The sequence below is a fragment of the Larus michahellis genome, chromosome 27 (genome assembly GCF_964199755.1).
Source record: "Larus michahellis chromosome 27, bLarMic1.1, whole genome shotgun sequence".
NCBI lineage: Eukaryota > Metazoa > Chordata > Aves > Charadriiformes > Laridae > Larus > Larus michahellis.
Genome location: NC_133922.1, coordinates 961,852 through 981,439, shown reverse-complemented (window position 1 = coordinate 981,439; position 19,588 = coordinate 961,852). Strand labels below are relative to the sequence as shown.

The 19,588-nt window shown below is 58.7% G+C and overlaps 2 protein-coding genes across 2 annotated transcripts in view; both read left to right on the top strand.

The window, feature by feature from the left end:
* Positions 1-19,588, top strand: part of LOC141735010 (scavenger receptor cysteine-rich type 1 protein M130-like) — a 452,930-nt gene that overhangs the window by 211,786 nt on the left and 221,556 nt on the right.
* Positions 233-7,105, top strand: LOC141734997 (olfactory receptor 14J1-like). The gene is made up of 2 exons (XM_074567412.1): positions 233-266; positions 6,219-7,105. Exons 1-2 carry the CDS (start codon positions 233-235, stop codon positions 7,103-7,105), a joined length of 921 nt encoding a protein of 306 aa, XP_074423513.1.

The following is a 19,588-nucleotide window of genomic DNA, read 5'->3' as shown; positions in this document are numbered from 1 at the left end:
GCCCACCATGTCCCCCACCCCGGTACCTCTGAAGAACAGATCTGAGGTTCTGGTTGAGGAAGGCCAGTCAAATGAGGATGTGGATGATGGGCAATCCACACCAGAGATGTCTCCACAGTCAGAATGGTGTACCGCCCGTATCACAACCACAACCCCAAGGAAGAAAAGAAGGGTTATGGTCGTTGGTGACTCCTTTGTTGGAGGTCTCCTTGTTGGAGACCTGAGAGGGAATATGCCGGGTAATATGAGAGGGTCCAATATGCCGGGTAGACCCTCCTCACAGAGAAGTCTGCTGTCTTTCTGGAGCCCGGGTGAAGGACATCACCAGGAAACTTCCTCGCTTGATACAGTCCTCAGCCTACTACCCATTATTGATCTTCCTTTTAGGTGGAGAGGAAGCTGCGACTCACAGACCAAGAGCAATCAAGGGGGACTTCAGGGCCTTGGGAAGGTTGGTGAGGGAATCTGGGACACGGGTTATTTTTTCCTCACTCACTCCAGTTGCAGGCAGTGACATTGGAAGAAACAGACGGATCCAGTCTATTAATCCATGGCTCCGTGGCTGGTGTCACCGCCACAATTTCATTTTTGTTGACAATGGGATGGCCTACACAGCATCGGGCTTGCTGGCATCACCTGGGAGACACCTTTCTCAAAGGGGGAAGAAGGTCTTTGCTCAAGAGATTGTGGGGCTGATCGACAGGGCTTTAAACTAGATGTGAAGGGGGAAGGGGATGATAATATCAGGCTTGTCTGTGACCAGCTGTGGGATAACACGTCAGGGTTAGGGGGAGGGGGCGCTAGTAAGGGCCTTTGACCTGTTGCCCAGAGGCATGCTGGGGACACTGCATCATAGTCAAAGTCTTACAGAGACGAGCCAGGGGCTTCTGAGGTTGTTGGAGTCAACAGGGAAACACGCGTGAAACACCTCAAGGTGATCTCCTCTAAGAAGGTAACACAGGCAACAGCCCAGCTGAAGTGCCTCTACACAAAGGCACGCAACATGGGTAACAAACAGGAGGAGCTGGAAACTACCATGCTGCTGGAAAGCTATGACCTAGTGGCCATTACTGAAACCTGGTGGGACGAATCCTATGGCTGGAGTGTGGCTATCAATGGCTACAAGCTGTTGAGGAAGGAGGGGCAGAGGTGTTGCCCTCTCTGTTAAGCAAGGGATAGAGTGTGAAGAGATGTCCCTAAAGAGCAGCCAAGAGGAAGTCAAAAGCTTATGGGTAGGCATTAGAGACCGAGGCGACAAGGGGAACCTGGTGGTTGGTGTCTACTACAGGCCGCCTGATCAAGGGGAACCTGCTGATGAAGCCTTCTTCCTCCAGCTACAGGAGGCATCGCGCTCGAAGGCCCTCGTCCTGCTGGGGGATTTCAACCACCCTGACACCCGCTGGAAAAGTAACATGGTGAGCCGTAGACAATCCAGGAGGTTCCTGGAGTGCCTCGACGATAACTTCCTAAGACAGGAAATAGACAGCCCTGCCCGAGGGGATGCCATACTGGACCTGACAGTCACCAATGCGAGTGAGCTCATTGGGGATGTCAAGATTGGAGGCAGCCTGGTGTGCAGTGACCACGCACTGGTGGAGTTCACAGTGCTAAGGGATACGTGTCAGACAAGGACGTAGTGAGGACCTTGAACTTTAGGAAAGCAAACCTCCGGATCGTCGTGGAGTTAGTCAATAGGACCCCCTGGGAAATGGTTCTCAGGGACAAGGGGGCAGAAGAGAGCTGGCAGATCTTCAAGGACACTTTCCATAGAGCACAAGGGCTCTCGATCCCCAGGTGTAAGAAATCAAGCAAGAAAGGGAAGAGACCAGCATGGCTGAGTTGGGACCTGCTGGTCAAACCAGAAAAGGAAGGTTAAAGAAAGCGTGCCCTCCCTGATGACTGAGAATGGCAAACTGGTAACAACAGACAAGGAGAAGGCTGAGGTTCTGAACAACTTTTTGCCTTAGTCTTCACTGGCAGCCTCTCTCCTCACACCTCCCAAGCTGAAGGACTTCAAGGTGGGGACCTGGGGGACAAAGTCCCTCCCACTGTAAGTGAAGACAAAGTTTGTGACCACCTGAGCAACGTGAACATACACAAGTCCATGGGGCCTGATGCACCCCAGAGTCCTGAGGGAATTGGCTGATGAAGTTGCCAAGACACTCTCCATGATATTGGAAAAGTCATGGCAGTCAGGCCTTTTTTAAAAAGGGTAGAAAGGAGGACCCCGGAACTACCACCCTGTCAGCCTCACCTCCGTGCCTGGGTAGATCACAGCACAGATCCTCCTCGAAGCTATGCTAAGGCACATGGAGGACAGAGAGGTGATTCGAGAGAGCCAGCATGGCTTCACCAGGGGCAAGTCCTGCCTGACCAACCTGGTGGCTTTCTCCAATGGAGTGACTGCATCAGTGGACAAGGGAAGAGCAATGGATATACTCTGCCCGAACTTCTGCAAGGTCTTTGACACGGTCCCCCCACAACTTCCTTCTCTCTAAATTGGAGCCATACGGATTTGATGGGAGGACTGTTCGGTGGATAAGCAACTGGCTGGAGGGTCGCATCCAGAGAGTAGTGGTCAATGGCTCGATGCCCACATGCAGAGGGGTGAAAAGTGGTGTCCCTCAGGGATCTGTCTTGGGGGCAGTGCTGTTTAATATCTTCGTGAATGACATAGACAGTGGGATCAAGTGAAGCCTCAGCAAGTTTGCCGATGACACCAAGCTGAGTGGTGCAGTTGACAGCCCAGAGGGACAGGATGCCACCCAGAGGAACCTGGACCAGCTGGAGGGGTGCGCCTGAGCAAACCTTATGAAGTTCAAGAAGACCAAGTGCAACGTCCTACACTTGGGTCGGGACAATCCTGGTTATCAATACAGGCTGGGGGATGATGTGATAGAGAGTAGCCTTGCGGAAAAAAGCCTGGGGGGTACTGGTAGATGAAAAGCTGGACATGAGCCAACAACGTGAGCCTGCAGCCCAGAAGGCCAATCGCATCCTGGGCTGTAACAACAGAACTGTGGCCAGCAGATCCAGAGAGGTGATTCTGCCCCTCTCCTCTGCTCTCATGAGACCCCACCTGGAGTAGTGTGTCCAGCTCTGCAGCCCTCAGCACAAGAAGGACATGGACCTGTTGGAGCAGGTCCAGAGGAGGCCACAAAGATGATCTGAGGGCTGGAGCCCCTCTCCTACGAAGACAGTCTGATACAGTTAGGCTTGTTCAGCCTGGAGAAGAGAAGGCTATGAGGAGACCTGAGAGCGGCCTTCCAGTCCCTGAAGGGGGCCTACAAGAAAGCGGAGGAGGGGCTGTTTGCAAAGGCATGTAGCCATAGGACAAGGGGCAATGGTTTAAACTAGAGCAGGGTGGGTTGAGATTAGACATTGGGAAGAAGTTCTTTACCATGAGGGTGGTGAGACACTGGCCCAGGTTGCCCAGAGAGGGGGTGGAGGCCCCATCCCTGGAGGTGTTCAAGGCCAGGCTTGATGAGGCTCTGAGCAACCTGATCTAGTTGAAGATGTCCCTGCTGACTGCAGGGGGGTGGGACTAGATGGCCTTTAGAGGTCCCTTCCAACCCAACACATTCTAAGATTCTGTGATTCTAAACAGACATAAAGGCTAACCAATACAATTGAGATGTATCTCTTTTTGCAAAAAGTAGTGCATTATTGGTACCAAATGATCTTTGAAACCTCAAAGGCAGGTGTTTCTATATTGGAGGTGGTATTGTAGGGGACAGGTGGTCCGTATTGTAGGGAGGACGTTGCATTAGGAGGAGTGTGGGTCACCCACACCAGGGGAGCTGTCATCTCACTCCACTGAAACCTGGAGTGGCCACCTCGGGGCTCGTGTGCCCCTCACTGGGGCTTCCTGTTCTAGACAAGTGGGGAGGAATGGAGAGTGCCCAGAGAAGCTCTGCCAATATGGGATTCATGGCCTCAAGCACACGCCCCATGAAGGGAGGCTGAGGGTCCTGGTCTCCTTCAGCCTGGTGAAGTGGGGGCTCAGAGCGTCACAGTCATAACCTGTAACGGCTTGAAGGTGGTTTCAGAGATGCCGGAGCTTTTCTTCATGGTGGAAAAAAAAGCAGGAGAAAGGAAGGATGCCACAAAGTTTGGATTGGGAGGTTGAGACCAGAAATGACCAGAAGAAACTGTCACTCCAAGGGCAGTGCTGTGGTACAAGAGGACACTCAGGGGGAGGCTGGACCAGCCCATGGCTTTGTCTTTCCCAGAACAGCCAGGGAGGATGGAGAGATATCAGTAAGGGTAGTGAGATATTGGGGCGAAATCAAAAAGACAATTGGGTGCCTTCAAAGAAAGAGGTGCAGGTATGGGACACCGAAGGAGTAACACCTTCAGGTTTGCTCAGCATCAGAGCCACCTTTAATTTCCCTTTACCTACCTGTCATTATTGCCTCCAGTTTTCTGCTCTAACGAGCCCCTGGGGAGGCTTTGTTGGTAATGGTCCTCAGTGGGACCCATTAACACTTCAAGAAACCTCGGAGTTTACATCTGAGTTTGTCATCTTGAGCGGTTTCTTCAACTTCCTCTCAGTGTCTGCGGTTCAGGGACTCTGCCCCAAACCCACCCGAGGGGTCATTAAAATGCCTTGGGCTGCTCCTCTGCTGAGCCCACCTCCTGGGATGGAGGAAGCTCATGGCAACCAGTGCTGCAGAGAGACAGCTCTGCCCAGGAGCAGCTCCTGTGCAATGGGCAGCAGGGCTGAGGGCACTGCCTGCAGGCAGCGAGGATGGGACCATCAATGCAGAGAGAGCGTGAAGGCAGTCGTGACTGGGAGGAGAGCTGAGAGCTCACTGTGGGAGGAAGCTTCCCAGCCCTCTGCACGGTAAGTGTGAGGCTGCAGGGCAATGCCACTGCCGATCCTGAAGGGTTCTCCTAAAGCTGTCGTAGCCCACAGCCTGTGGGATCTTTCTCTGGTGTAGAGGAGGAGAAGGGTGTGCTGCAGAGCAGGGCTTCCCTGCAGCACCGTCAGAGGGACAGGACACGGTGGCTGCCTTCTCCTGGGGATGGTTGCAGGGGCATGAAGGCGGGTGTGCAGCCAGGGGTGCCCAGGGCTGTCCTTCAGAGCAGGGTCCCGGTGCTTCAGAGGAACTCTGCCTCCTGCCAGTGCCAACTCTAACCCTGCCCAGTGAGCTTCTGCCCTCAAGGACGTGGGATCCAGGGCAGCAGCTGCCTCATCTGTGGCCGTAGCTGCAGCAGAAGGGACTCTCCTGAGCACCCTCTGTCCCTCCCTGGCCTTGTTTCCCTTGGCAGAAGCATCGGGGCATTGCTCCTTGCTTCTCCACCCGTCCCTGCTGCTGCTGCTGCTGCTTCTTTGATTTCAGTCTCTCTGGGGTGGGGGCTTCATCAGCAGCTCAGCAACTGACCCTGCAGGTCCTGCCATGCAGATGTGTCCCTGGTGCCCAAGGCCTCTTCTAACCTCTGGGTCTCTAGGCAATGCAGTCCATGGGGTGGGGATAAAGGTAACTCCCAGAAAGGGCACCCCATCTTCTGGGCATCCAAAAGCTGACAGCTCTTCCCTGGGGAGGGGAGTTTGGAGATCTGCACTTTGGAACTGGACTCCTCTGCTCTCCGTGGGATCATCCTCCAGACCAAAGCGGGGCTGGCAAAAAGCAGCTGAGAGCAGGACGGATGGAGAGACCAGCTCTCCTCCTTCGGCACTAAGGGTCTGTCCTATTGCCTCCCAGGACTCTCACAATAGCACTCGTAGGGTAGCAGAAATGCCAGGGATTTCTACCTTCAAACATGACTCCTCAAGTGGGCCAGGGGTAACCGGAGCAAAATAAACAAAACAACCCCCCCAGCTCTGTTCTGCAGCCAGGGGACCTGGGAGTGACAGTGCTCAAAAGCTCTTTTATATCGGGGGTAGAGTTACCCTGCGATCACTCCTGGTTCCTCTCTCCCTCTTGCTGCACAGCACGACTGACTCCTCTGGAGCCCACAGCAGAGTCCCCTGCTCCCCATTGCACCCTCAGCCAGCACAAACCAGGCATCACACCAGGATCTGCACAAACGCCTTCCTGGACGGACGGAGGTCATTTGGGGGGCTCTACTGTGATCAGTGCAACAGGTTCTACTCGGACCTGTCTGTCCTCACTCTTCACTGTCTTTTCCTCCTTGGACAGGCCCCCATGTGCAGAGGGAAAATATGTCCAATGGCAGCTCCATCACCCACTTCCTCCTGCTGGCATTCGCAGACACGCGGGAGCTGCAGCTCTTGCACTTCTGCCTCTTCCTGGGCATCTACCTGGCTGCCCTCCTGGGCAATGGCCTCATCATCACTGCCGTAGCCTGTGACCACCGCCTCCACACCCCCATGTACTTCTTCCTCCTCAACCTCACCCTCCTCGACCTGGGTGCCATCTCCACCACTGTTCCCAAAGCCATGGCCAACTCCCTCTGGCACACCAGGACCATCTCCTACATGGGATGTGTTTCCCAGGTCTTTTTCTTTGCCTTCTTGATGTCAGCAGACTTTTGTCTTCTCACCGTCATGGCCTACGACCGCTACGTTGCCATCTGCAAACCCCTGCACTATGGGTCCCTCCTGGGCAGCAGAGCTTGTGTCCACATGGCAGCAGCTGCCTGGGGCAGTGGCATTCTCACTGCTCTCCTGCACACGGTCAATACATTTTCAATACCTCTCTGCCAAGGCAATGGCCTAGACCAGTTCTTCTGTGAAATCCCCCAGATCCTCAAGCTCTCCTGCTCACAATCCTACCTCAGGGAAGTTGAGCTAATTGTATTTAGTGCCTGTTTATTCTTTGTGTGTTTTATTTTCATTGTGGTGTCCTATGTGCAGATCTTCAGAGCTGCGCTGAAGATCCCCTCACAGCAGGGACGGCACAAAGCCTTTTCCACCTGCCTCCCTCACCTGGCCGTGGTCTCACTGTTTATCAGCACAGGCATGGTTGCCCACCTGAAGCTCCTCTCCATCTCCTCCCCATCCCTCAATGTGGTGATGGCTGTTGTGCACTCGGTGGTGCCTCCAGCAGTGAACCCCCTCATCTACAGCCTGAGGAACCAGGAGCTCAAGGGTGCCCTGAGGAAACAGACCCAATGGATCCTGCACCATCAACAGTAATTTTCTTCCCCTTTCTTTCATAGTGTTCAAATCACCTTTGAGAAAAATTTCTGCTTTTTTTTTTTTTCCTGATAATCATACTTAGAGGTAATTGCTTGGGATCATAGCACTTCTCTTCAGGCTCTTTCCTGTTGTGTCTCATCCGAAGAACCATGTGTCACCTCTTTCCTCCCTAAGAGCATCTCTGCAAGAAAAGGGGATCTCCTGAGTGTGGTGCCTGATGGCTGGGTCTGCTTGATACGGTTTTGGCTACGAACAAGCCTAAGGAACTGGACTTTCCAAGCGTCTTTCCACCTTGTTTTGGGAAACAATGTCACAGTAGCACTGGCATATTTTAGACACCAAGACTTAGTTGAAGGCTGTCTTCTTGGTGTAGAGGGGCAGTGGAGACGGTACATGACCTCCCAGTAACATTCCTCAGGCTGTCACAGGTATGATGGGGCTGATGGCAGATTTCAATCCATGTGGAAAGGAATCTGGAGTGGTCAGGAGAGGACGGGGACACTCCATGTTCTCTGGGTTGGGAAGTGAATGGAGACAGAGAAGAGTTTAAGTCTCAGAGATAGGTCCCCCCAGGACAAATCACTAAATCCAGGTACCCACAAGCCAGGACTCTGCAGGGCCGTGGGAGGCAGTGAAGATGCATCAGGCAGAGGGAAAGGAGACTGGAGAGATGCGGGGGCTGCCTGAGGAGCCCCAGGGCCAGGAGTCTCCTGCTGTCCTGGGGAGCAGGGCAGGCGGGGAGGCAGAGCGGGGCAAAGGCAGTTTGGGCTGGGGATCAGCTGCAGCTGAAGGCAGGAGAGCCAGAGAGCGAGTGGCCTCTGCTGGCCCTTGGGGCCAGCTCCAGCCCTGGGGTGATGGGGAGGCTGAGAGCCCTCTCTGCCCCCAGCAGCTGTGGTGCCCTTCAGAGGGGCTGGGGCTGTGGGGGGAGTGCCCAGAGCTCTGCAGTTCCCTGTGGGGAGCACTGCTGTGGGGCCAGCCCAGAGCAGGGGGCTCTTTTGGGCTGGGCTGGGCAGATGGCGGGGAAGGTGGGAGAGAGACAGGGTGGGTCTGGAGTGGTGTGGGAAGTGCCCAGGAGAGGAAAACCCCAATGTTAGCGGCGCTGTGTGACCATGTGAGGACGTGCTCCAGTGGGCATGTGGGGCAGAGCCAGGTCTCCTGGAGAAGGAAGCAAGTCATTGTCCTGGTTCTGGCAGGGACAGGGTTAATTCTCCCCGGGCTCCATCAGGGACACAGGTATTCCATGCCATGTGAGCCATGGCCAGGCAGAGCTGCCAGAGGAGGGGCCAGGAAGTCGCTGCTGGGGAGCGGGCTGGGGCGTCCCGGGTCCGGTTGGTGAGCAGCGGTTCCGTAGTCGTGTTTGTACATTCCTCTGTCCGTGTTATTGTTGTTGTTTTCTTGTTCCCTTTGCTCTTCTGTTAAACTGCCTTTGTCTCAACCCACAAGTTCTGCCTTTTTTCTTCCAATTCTTCCCGTATTGGGAAGGCCCGAGCGAGCGGCACTTAGTTCCTTGTTGCCGTCTGAGGCCAAACCACGACAGTCCTTTTTTGGCACCCAACGTGGGGCTCGAAGGGTTGAGATAACAACAGAATCCAACTAGAGCTTGGAAAAACCAATTTGTTGTATGCATTTATTGTATTAGGTAAATAGTCACTGGTCACCATGTTGCTTGGTTTGTTCTCGTGGCTGTGTCATGTAAATTCCTCTATGGCTTATGTACTCCCTGCAATGCTGTTTATCACCTCTGGGAGAGGGATCAGGATTGTCATTTTACTGTCCTGTGTGATATCGGCTTAGGATATGAGAACATCACTTGTTAGACAGTTACTTGGGGGCGTTTAAGTGGTATTGCTGTCCTGTCCGTACCTTGGGCACCGTCTCTCACAATTTATTAATAATTACACCCAGTCTGTGGGGGAAATGGGGGGACACTTTCCCCAGCTCTTTTGCAGAAGGTCTGATCTTACTTCTGATCCTCTTGAAGGAACTTCCAAGTCATTTCTGCAAGAAGTGAGTAACGGATACTATGACCAGGATTAGAGGGGCCCTGCCTCCGACCAGGGGGAGGAAAGGGACAACCGGGTTTATTGGACGGTGTGGATTCGATGGCCTGGCACATCAGACCCACAGGAGTATGAGGCTCTAGTGGACACGGGTGCACAGTGCACCCTAATACCATCAAGCTACAGAGGGGCAGAACCCATCTGTATTTCTGGGGTGACAGGGGGGTCCCAAGAGCTGACTGTACTGGAGGCTGAAGTGAGCCTAACTGGGAATGAGTGGCAAAAGCATCCCATTGTGACTGGCCCAGAGGCTCCGTGCATCCTTGGTATAGATTACGTCAGCAGAGGGTATTTTTATGTGGGTATTTAATGGATGTGATCAACAAGATAGCAGCTATGTCTCCACCAACTAGTAAAAAGGAAACACAAGCTTTCTTAGGCATTGTGGGGTTTTGGAGAATGCATATCCCACATCACAGTCTAATTGTAATCCCTCTCTATCAAGTAACCCGGAAGAAGAACGATTTTAAATGGGGTCCTGAGCAGCGACAAGCTTTTGAACAAATCAGACAGGAAAGAGTCCATGCAGTGGCCCTGGGGCCAGCCCGGGCAGGACAAGACGTTGAAAACGTGCTCTACAGCGCAGCCGGGGAGAACGGCCCTACCTGGAGCCTCTGGCAGAAAGCACCAGGGGAGACCCGAGGTCGACCCCTGGGGTTTTGGAGTCGGGGATACAGAGGATCCAAAGCCCGCTACACTCCAACAGAAAAAGAGATCTTGGCAGCATATGAAGGGGTTCGAGCTGCTTCTGAAGAGGTTGGTACAGAAGCACAGCTCCTCCCAGCACCTCGACTGCCGGTGCTGGGCTGGATGCTCAAAGAAAGGGTCCCCACCACACATCATGCAACTGGTGCCACAGGGAGTAAGTGGATTGCACTGGTCACACAGCGAACTCGAATGGGAAACCCCAGTCGCCCAGGAATTCTGGAGGTGATCACGGACTGGCCAGAAGGCAAGGATTTCGGAATGTCACCAGGGGAGGAGGTGACGCGTGCGGAAGAGGCCCCACCATATAATAAACTGCCAGAAAATGGGAAGAAAGATGCCCTGTTCACTGCTGGGTCCTGACGGATTGTGGGAAAGCATGGAAAGTGGAAGGCTGCTGTGTGGAGTCCTACACGACAAGTTGCAGAGGCCAGTGAAGGACAAGGTGAATCGAGGCAGTTTGCAGAGGTGAAAGCCATTCAGCTGGCTTTGGCCATTGCCGAGCGAGAAAAATGGCCGGTACTTTATCTCTACACTGACTCATGGATGGTGGCAAATGCTCTGTGGGGGTGGCTACAGCAGCAGAAGCAGGGCAACTGGCAGCGCAGAGGCAAACCCACGTGGGCTGCTGAACTATGGCAAGATATTGCTGCCCGGATAGAGAATCTGGTTGTGAAAGTACGCCACGTAGATGCCCATGTACCGAAGAATGGGGCCACGGAGGAACATCAGAACAAGCAGCAGGTGGATCGGGCTGCTAGGATTGAAGTGGCTCAGCTGGATCTGGACTGGCAACATAGGGGTGAACTATTCATAGCTCGGTGGGCCCATGACTCCTCAGGCCATCAAGGAAGAGATGCGACATATCGATGCGCTCATGACTGAGGGGTGGACTTGACCATGGACACTGTTGCACAGGTCATCCATGAATGTGAGACATGCGCTGCAATCAAGCAAGCCAAGCGTTTGAAGCCTCTTTGGTGTGGAGGATGATGGCTGAAATACAAATGTGGGGAGGCCTGGCAGATTGATTACATCACACTGCCACAAACCCGTCAAGGCAAGCGCCGTGTGCTCACAATGGTGGAAGCAACCACTGGATGGCTGGAAACATACCCTGTGCCCCGTGCCACTGCCCGGAACACTATCCTGGGCCTTGAAAAACAAGTCCTGTGGCGACATGGTACCCCAGAGAGAACTGAGTCGGACAACGGGAATCATTTCCGAAACAGCCTCATAGACACCTGGGCCAAAGAGCATGGCATTGAGTGGGTGTATCACATCCCCTGTCACGCACCAGCCTCTGGGAAGATGGAACGATACAATGGGCTGTTAAAAACTACACTGAGAGCAATGGGTGGTGGGACTTTAAAACACTGGGATGCACATTTAGCAAAGGCTACCTGGCTAGTTAACCCCAGGGGATCTACCAATGGGGCTGGCCCTGCCCAATCAAAACTTCCACGTACCGTAGAAGGGGATAAAGTCCCCGTAGTGCTCATGAAGAATATGCCAGGGAAGACAGTCTGGGTCAGTCCTGCCTCAGGCAAAGGCAAACCCATCCGTGGGACTGCTTTTGCCCAAGGGCCTGGGTGCACTTGGTGGGTGATGCGGAAGGATGGGCAGCTCCGATGTGTACCTCATGGGGATCTCATTTTGGGTGAGAATTCGGGGTTAATTCTCCCCAGGACGCAGGTATTCCATGCTATGTGAGCCATGCCCACCCTGAGCTGCTGGGGGAGGGGGCAGGACACCTCTGCTTGGAGCGGGCTGGGGCGTCCCGGGTCCGGTCAGGGAGTGGCGGGGAGCGTCGGTTCCATAATCGTGTTTGTACATTCCTCTGTCCGTGTGATTGTTGTTGTTTTGTTGTTCCCTTTGCTGTTCTGTTAAACTGCCTTTGTCTCAACCCAAGAGTCTTGCCTTTTTTCTTCCAGTTCTTCCCGTATTGGGAAGGCCCGAGTGAGCGGCACGTGGTTCTTAGTTGCCATCTGAGGCTAAAGCACAACAGTGGGCTGTTGGAGTTGCTGATGAACTTCTTGGAAAAAGGGACAAATTAGGAAGAGCGGAGCATTCCTGGTGTGCAGAATGGCTAGGTCCCAAAGAGCAGCTGTCAGCACGGCATGGTGATGAAGAAACATTCTCGTGTTGGGAGGAGAGGGAGAAGTGGCTACGTGGCCCTGCTCGCCCCATCACCCCCATGGGGCTGGTCCCACCACATCGAGTCCCAGCATCAGGTTGTTCTTGTCTGCTTCCACCTTCGCCATGAGGGCGTCCACTCGGCGGTGGGACGGGTGACAATGGACAACGCAGCGTCCCCGTTGGTAGGTGGCTGCGGGGGGCGGGGCGTCGCCTAGCAACAGGGGACGCTGCCTTGTCCCTTGTCACCCGTCCCGTGTTGGTGTGACCACTCTGCTGCGAGGAGCCAGCAGAGGAGGAGGAGGAAGAAGAGGAGGAAGAGGAAGGCTTCACGTGCCCATCCCTTCCAGCCATCCCGGGCCCCCCCTCAGGCAGAAAGGTTCCCATCCCCCTCAGGTGCCTCCATGGCTTTGGGCAGGGCAGCAGCCATGGCCCAGCTCAGCCTGTACCAGCTGCTGGACGAGGCCATCGGGACGCCCGAGCTCGGGGCAGTCAACTTCATGGCGTTGCGCAGCCTGCTGCTCGCCATGCTCGGGCACCTGGGCCTGCGGGACCTGCCTGCCCAGAAGCAGGGGGACAGCCTGACCCTGCTCTGGGAGGGGGACCAGCCTGCAGAGGCACCCCCTGTGCTGGAGAAGGAGGGCGACAGGGCCCAGGACAGGGGGCAGCAGCCCCAGGAACCGGGGCAGTGGCTGCCTGGGAAGGACTTGCTCCAGGAGAGCACGAGCAGCCCCCCGCTGGCCTCCGTGGCCACCGACGTGGGCTGGATGAGGGACAAGATCAAAGCCAACGAGAGCGGCATCTCCAAGGTAGAGGCTCTTGCCCATCCCCTGGCTGCTCCCCTGCACGACACCCCATCCTCCGGGGTCCAGCCGCCGTTGTGCTGCCCTTAGACCAAGGGCTGGTATAAGCCTGAGCTGAGGGTGGCACGTGGGGCTTCAGTGAAGGAAAGGGGTGAAGTCTTGGGGAGGAAAAGCTGGGGCCGAAATGCTGCTCCGCTTGCTCTGGGTCTTCCCCCCGTTGCCGTCAGCCGGTCCTGGTGGGGCCGATACCCAGCGAGTCCCTGGTGCCCTTGGCTCCCTTGGATGGAGGCTCGGCACCCTGGAGGTCCGGCCCCACCACCCTCTCCAGCCCTCTCTTCCCCGCTCCTGACCTTCAGCCGGTACCGCATCCACTCCTGGGGCAGCTGAGAGGCTCATGGGCCTCATCTCCCACCGCTTGCCCACGGGCTAAAGCCGGCACTGGTGGGGACCGGAGAGGGGCCTCACCCTGCATGGTGCTGAGCCACGGGTGACCATGCATCGCCAGAGCATCCCCTGTGGGGAGAGCTAAGCTCGGGCTGAAGGAAAGAGCCACCGTCAGCACTGCCGGGCCAGGTCCTGCCAGGGCTGGGACACCGCGGGAGATGGCGGCAGGGAGGGTTCCCCGCGCAGCTGGAGATGATGGTGGCCACTTGGTTAGCAGTGGCTGCTGCTGCCCTGGCCAGGCTGTGCTCGAGGGGGCTGCAGCGGCTCTTTGCCCTTTGGATGGGCTGCAGGGATCTCACTGGGAGCCTGGCAGGGGCAGCAGGGCTGGGGGCGTCCCTGCTGAGCCGGGCCGTGCAATGGGCCCCCCCGGGGCAGGGGTGGGGGTCTCTGGGGAGCTGCTGCCCCATCTCAGCTCTTGAAGATGTGATGGATGGGACGTGCTGCCCGCGCTGCCCTGCCAGCCTGGCACTGCCCCCCGGCTCTGGGCAGGCCACAGCGGCGGCAATGGTCCTGCTCCCCAGGGACCCTCTCCTGGGGCTCACCCCCACCACCCCTTTCTGCCAGGCCACAGCTCTCTCCGAGGAGCTCCTCCAGGAGATGGGCGCAATGAAGGAGGCGCAGTCCCACCTGGAAGAGGAGCTCCGGGCCATGCAGGAGGCACTCGGCTTGGTGAGCTGCCGCCAGTGCCCCGAGAGGGAGCTGGACCCTCGCCCCCTCCCTGCCCCTCTCCCCATCACCACCCCAGCCCCTGCCCCGCGGCCATCAGCCCTCCCTGTCCCCCAGCAGGAAGGGCACCAGGAGGGCAGAGTGGGAAGGATGTCCCAAGGAGGGCAGCAGGGCAGCTCAGCCACCCCCACCCAGAGCTCCCCACCCTCTGCCCGCCAGCACGGCCCCAGGGAGGGTAGAAACGGGCACCGCTGCCTGCAGCTCAGGCTGGGGCGAGAAGGAACTGTGGCCATCACCCAAAGGGATGCTCAGGCGCTTTGGAACCAAAGAGCCATCAAAAAAGACACCTGGGGGCTGGGAAGGAGGGCGAGAAAGCTCTGCCCCGCGCAACACAGCCACAGCCCCCGGGCACAGCCCTTCCCAGCGCCCCTCTCTCTTGTGCCCAAGGCAATGTGGGGATGCTCCTTTGAAATGTGCTCCCACAGCCAGACTGGTGTCCCTGTCCTCTCCCTGCTCCAGGGGAAACTCCAGGACGCCGCCAGCCAGCTGCCAGGCCCCCGTCACAAGAAGTGTCGTGGTGAAGTATGGCCGCGGGGGGTCCTGGATCCTGCACTGAGACAGGAGGTAGCTGTGTCCCCAGCTCCCCTGGGGGGACCATCCCTCCTGTGCTGGGGCATGGTCCATGGGTGGTGGGTGCTGGGCAGTGATGCTGGGGGGTCCTGTCCCCGAGGGGGCCGTCCCTGCCAGCTACGTGGCCGGGCTGAGCCCTTGATCCCTTCCTTCCCCAGAAAAGCCTGAAGGAAATGCGGAGCCTCAGCCCAGTCCCGCAGGAGGTGCGCAGCATGGTGGGCTGGGAGGTGCTGGGGGGTGGCTCGCCTGGTGGGCAGCGAAGCAGAAGGGGGAGGAGGAGGGGGCAGATGCCAGCATTTGGCACTGTGAGATGGTTTCCAAGTCCCGCCGGGGGCTGCTGCTCCTGAAACACCAGCGCGGCCCCTTGGGCTGGGAAGCGGGGCTGGGCAGCAGGCCTGGAGCACCGAATGCCCTTGCTGGAGAGCAAAAGGCCTCGCTGCCGTGGCCCGGGGAGTCAGGGAGGGTTTGCCGCTCCCCAGGCTCGACTGCTCAGACGCTGCCTGTAACCCTGCTCCCCTTGGCCTCCTCTTCCCAGGAGGGCAGTGGCAGCCTTTCTTCCCCCACCGAGTCCCCCCAGGCGGACGTGGACACCCAGCACGGGGCAAGCTCCGTGCCGGGGATGGAGGAACCAGGGGCACAGCCTGTGCCCAGCGCAAGCAAGGGGGCTCCCGGGACACAGCCTGGCTCCGAGGAGACGCAAGCAGGGACACACAGAGCACCAGTGAGCCCTGAGAAGGCGGCAGGCGCTCCTTCAGATGGGAAGAGCATTTCTGATGCCAGCGCCACAGCCCCCAGGATGCAGCCAGGGGCCCCTGGCACTCCCAGCACCACACAGGGGACGGAGCCAGGATCCCCCGGCACCCAAATCACCACCCCGGGCATGCAGCCAGCGTTCCCTGGCATCAAGACCACCAGCCCAGGAGAGAAGTCAGGGTCCCCTGGCACCTGGACTGCCACCCCAGGGGTGCAGCTAGGATCCCCCGGCACGTCCCATTTGCAAGAGCCGGCAATGCCCTGGGGGTCCTCAGCCTCCAGCAGTGCCTCTGGCCATGGCATGGAGACGGTGGAGGCTCTCCGCCAGTCTGGGCAGCTTGGCCACCCGAAGGAGCAGGTGGCCCACCTGGAAGCCACCAAGTCAGACCACGCCGAGCGTGAGCAGAGGCACCTGCTCTTCCCGGAGGGAGGTAGGAACCCTGAGGGGGCTGGTGGGGGGTGTTTAGCGTGGGAACACCCTGGGCTGGGGGCTCATCGTGCTCAGAGCCTGGCCCCAAGGGCGAGACCCCCTCACTGACAGCATGTCCCCTTGGACCATGTCCCTCTAGATGACAACAGCATCGCCCTCCGGGGTCAGGTGTCCTCCCTGCAGAGCCTTGCCAGCGAGCTGCAGGAGGTGAAGGAGAAGGTGAGCCGGTGGCAGTGCCCGAGGGGGCTGCAGGGAGGCCAGGGGGGATTTGGAAAGGGAGGGGGCAGCCAAAGGGCCCCCCCCCCGCCCCGCAAAGGGACAGCACGGGGTGCCATGCCCTGACTCTGCCACCACCGCCGTTCCCAGATCAGGCAGCTGGAGGATGCCCTTGGAAAGTCGTGGGTGGCTGGAGCGGACTGGAGAGCAGATGGCAGCGACCAGATCGCCCTGCAACTGGGGTAAGAGGAAGGGAGAGTGTTTGCTACCCCACGGGGCTGCAAGGGAGCCCAGTGGCTGGGAGCATCCCAGTCTGGGGGGCGAGGGACACCCCCCTGAGTGGCCCCGATGAGGCTCAGCCTGCCTGTGCACCCATCTTGCTGGCCAGGTCCATGCTGCAGGAGACAAAGCAAGAGGTGTTGGAGCTGAAGGACCTGGGAGTGCAGGAGTTAAAGCAAGAGGTGCTGGAGCTGAAGGAGCTGGGACTGCAGGAGTTAAAGCAAGAGGTGCTGGAGCTGAAGGAGCTGGGACTGCAGGAGTTAAAGCAAGAGGTGCTGGAGCTGAAGGAGCTGGGACGGCAGGAGTTAAAGCAAGAGGTGCTGGAGCTGAAGGAGCTGGAGTTACAGAAGATAAAGCGTGAGCTGAAGGAGCTGGGAGAACACCAGGACATGACCGAGGCCACGCTGAAGCAGCTGGTGACAGAGGTGGCCGAGCTGATGCAGGCTCAGGTGAGGTCTAGGGGGAGTGCTCCCACTGCCCGCCGGCTGGGTGGGGGGGTCCTGGCAGGGTTCCCGGCCACGGCCCCTGGCCGGCTGCAGCCATCGAGCCTCCACAGCACCTTGGCTTCTTGGCTGCATCCATTCCATCTGAGAGCCGATCCCTTCTCCCCTTCCTGCAGCAGGACAAGCTGAAGGCGATGGAGAGCGCAGGGCAGGAGCAGGCAGAGGCGCAGGCAGCATGCCCTGCCTGCTGTGGGGACACCGGAGCGCAGGTGGGGCAGCTCCTGCAGCGCTACGAGAAGCTCCAGGAGGTGGTGGACTCCCTGATGTCCCGGCGGGCGGTGGGCAAGGTGCCGAGGCAGCTGCCGAGGCAGAGCCAGGTAGGGAGATGGCGGCATGGGGGGCTTGGGAGGGGGCTGCCGGGACTCCCCTGGCTGGTCGTGCTGTGCTGTAACATGGGGGAGCCCCTCGCTGCTCCCCACATTGCCTTGTACAAGTCAGCAGCACGGAAGGAAATGAAAGCCTCGGTGCAAATGTCCTGCTGGCACCGAGAGCCTTTGGCCAGCGGCCAAGTAACCTGGCTCTGTCGCCACGGGGCAGCCAGTCCCCCCTTGCACAGCACCGCCCTGTCATCTTCCTCCCTGCAGCAGGATGAGGAGGTGCTGAAGCGCGTCCAGGCCACCCTTGTGCAGGTGCAAGGCAGCTACGAAAAGCTCAGCTCCGTCGTGGGGAACCTCCTGCGTGACAGTCAGCGGCAGCAGCAAGATACCAAGGTGGGTGGCTGAAAGGCCCACGGGGTCAGAGCATCCTCCAGGCAGAGCCTGGGCACCACAAGGAGTTTGTCCCTTTCCCGCAGGTTTTTAAGGGGGGTGGGAGGTGGATGGGGGGCGCTGAACTGGCCGGGAGGCAGCTGCGACGCTGCCGTGGCATCATGGGGTGCTTTCTGTGTTGGCAGGCTCTGTTCCAGTCCCTGGAGAAGCTGGTGAAGGGCAAAGCGGACAAGAGTGACTTGATGCTGGGACTCGATGTGGTATGGCCTGGAGGGTCCCCAGCAGCAGCCAAGGGGGTCCCAGGCAGGGTGACAATCACCCCTTGTCCCTTGGGTGCTTGGTGGCAGAACCTGCCGGGGGGAGGGAAGATTTCCAGACTGGCTGCGCGTCCCTCGCCAGGTCCCTCTGTCTCCCCACGGGTCCCTTTGGCGGCTGGCACCAACCCCATGGGGGTGATGGGGCAAGCAGGGCCACGTAGCCACTTCTCCCTCTCCTCCCAACACGAGCTGGCCCTGCCTAGGCTACCTTCGTCCTTTCCCCACCGCTCTCCTGCCCTTCCCTCTTGCTAGAAAGCAGACAAAACCAGCCTGGCTGGCAAAGTCAACCGCAGCGAGTTCGACACAAGGATGGAGCGGCTGACTGAGATGCTCGAGGAGGTGCTGAGCCGGCAGACGGGCCAGGAGAAGGTCCAGCAAGAGCTTAGTGAAGAGGTGGCCTCCAAGGTGAGGGGTGTCTCGTCTCTGCCACGCAAAACCTGCTCCTTCAGGGCTTGGCATCCCTCCGAGGATCCCTCTGCCAGCTGTCCCAGCCGGGGACCACCATGTCCCATCCCGGGGCAGCTGGCTGAGGGGGGGCACCTGTCCACAGCTGGACCGCCAGGAGCTGGGGGCTCTGCAGAAGCAGCTGGAGGGGCACTGGGAGAGCAACCTCAAGCAGCTCCAGGAGGGCTCACAGGCAGGGGCTGATGATGCAGCTGGCATTAAGAAGTGAGTGCAATGGGGACGGCGGCGGCTTCAGGGACACCTCGCTGCTGCCTGCGAGCTGCCTGCCTGTGTCCCCCCCAGGAGCTCACCCAGCCCTTTTCTCCCCACTCCAGCCCGCTGCTGACCCATTTCCACTGCCTGTCCTGCGACCGGCCCCTCGACATGTCGGTGCCTGGCCCGTGAGTAGCACCTGGCGCTGTGGGCGGGACGGGGGGGCGATGAGTGCTGGCAGTGCCCCGCCGTGCCAGGCACAGGGGTTCGGGGCTCTGCCTGGGGGGTCTGACCCTGCCCAGCCCCCTCGCGGCCCTGCCTGGCAGCAGGGGGACGCAGAGCCCTCCCCAGGGAGCAGGGGGTGCCGTGGGCTACAAGCCCATGGGTTTCAGGGCACTGCCGCGTCACCCATCTACGGCTCCTGCCCTCCCCAGGCACATCGTGACCATCCCATCCCTGCCGCCGCTGTCCCCCCGCCTCGCCGAGCACCCCCGTACCATTCTCAAGCCAGAGCAGGAACAGCAGCACGAGCACAGGTAGGGGACACGGGGACCCATCCCCGTCCCACTGGGGTGCAGGGTGGCCTGGCCCCGGCGAGGGAGAGCTCTTCCCCCGGTGGGGGCGGTGGGGTCCGGGCAGACCTGGGCAGGGCAGGGGAGCAGAGCTGTGCTGCAGAGGGTCAGCTGTGCTTACCCCGCCTCTGAGGGGTTTTACAGCCCCCCCTCGCTGCCCGTCTGGCCCAAGTCTCTGTCTCAAGGGCGCTGAAGCCACGTGCGATGAGTTGTGTCTGGTCTCAGCCTGACCTCGGGCTTAGGGAGGTCAGGGTCCTTCTCCCAAACAAGTTGCTGAAATCAAGCGCTGCAGCCGGGACAGCCCAGCTCCTGCCTCCTGCTGTCCTTGGCGTGGGGTGCAGGGACCTGCCACTGCCACGGCCAGCTCCCGGGGGCTGTGGGGAAAGAGCAGATCCAGCAGGACGGCCGGGGGGTCTCCTGCAGCAGGCGGAGGGGAGCCGGGAGGGACAGACCCTAGCGGGGAGCAGCCCCTGGCCCCCTCCCTGCCGTAGCAGGCTGAAGCACGGGCTGCCACGGTGCCGGGCACTGAGCATCCGCGTACCCCGTCCCACAGGCAGCCGCCAGCCGAGGTCAAGTACCCCACTGTGCCGCGGAGCTGCGGG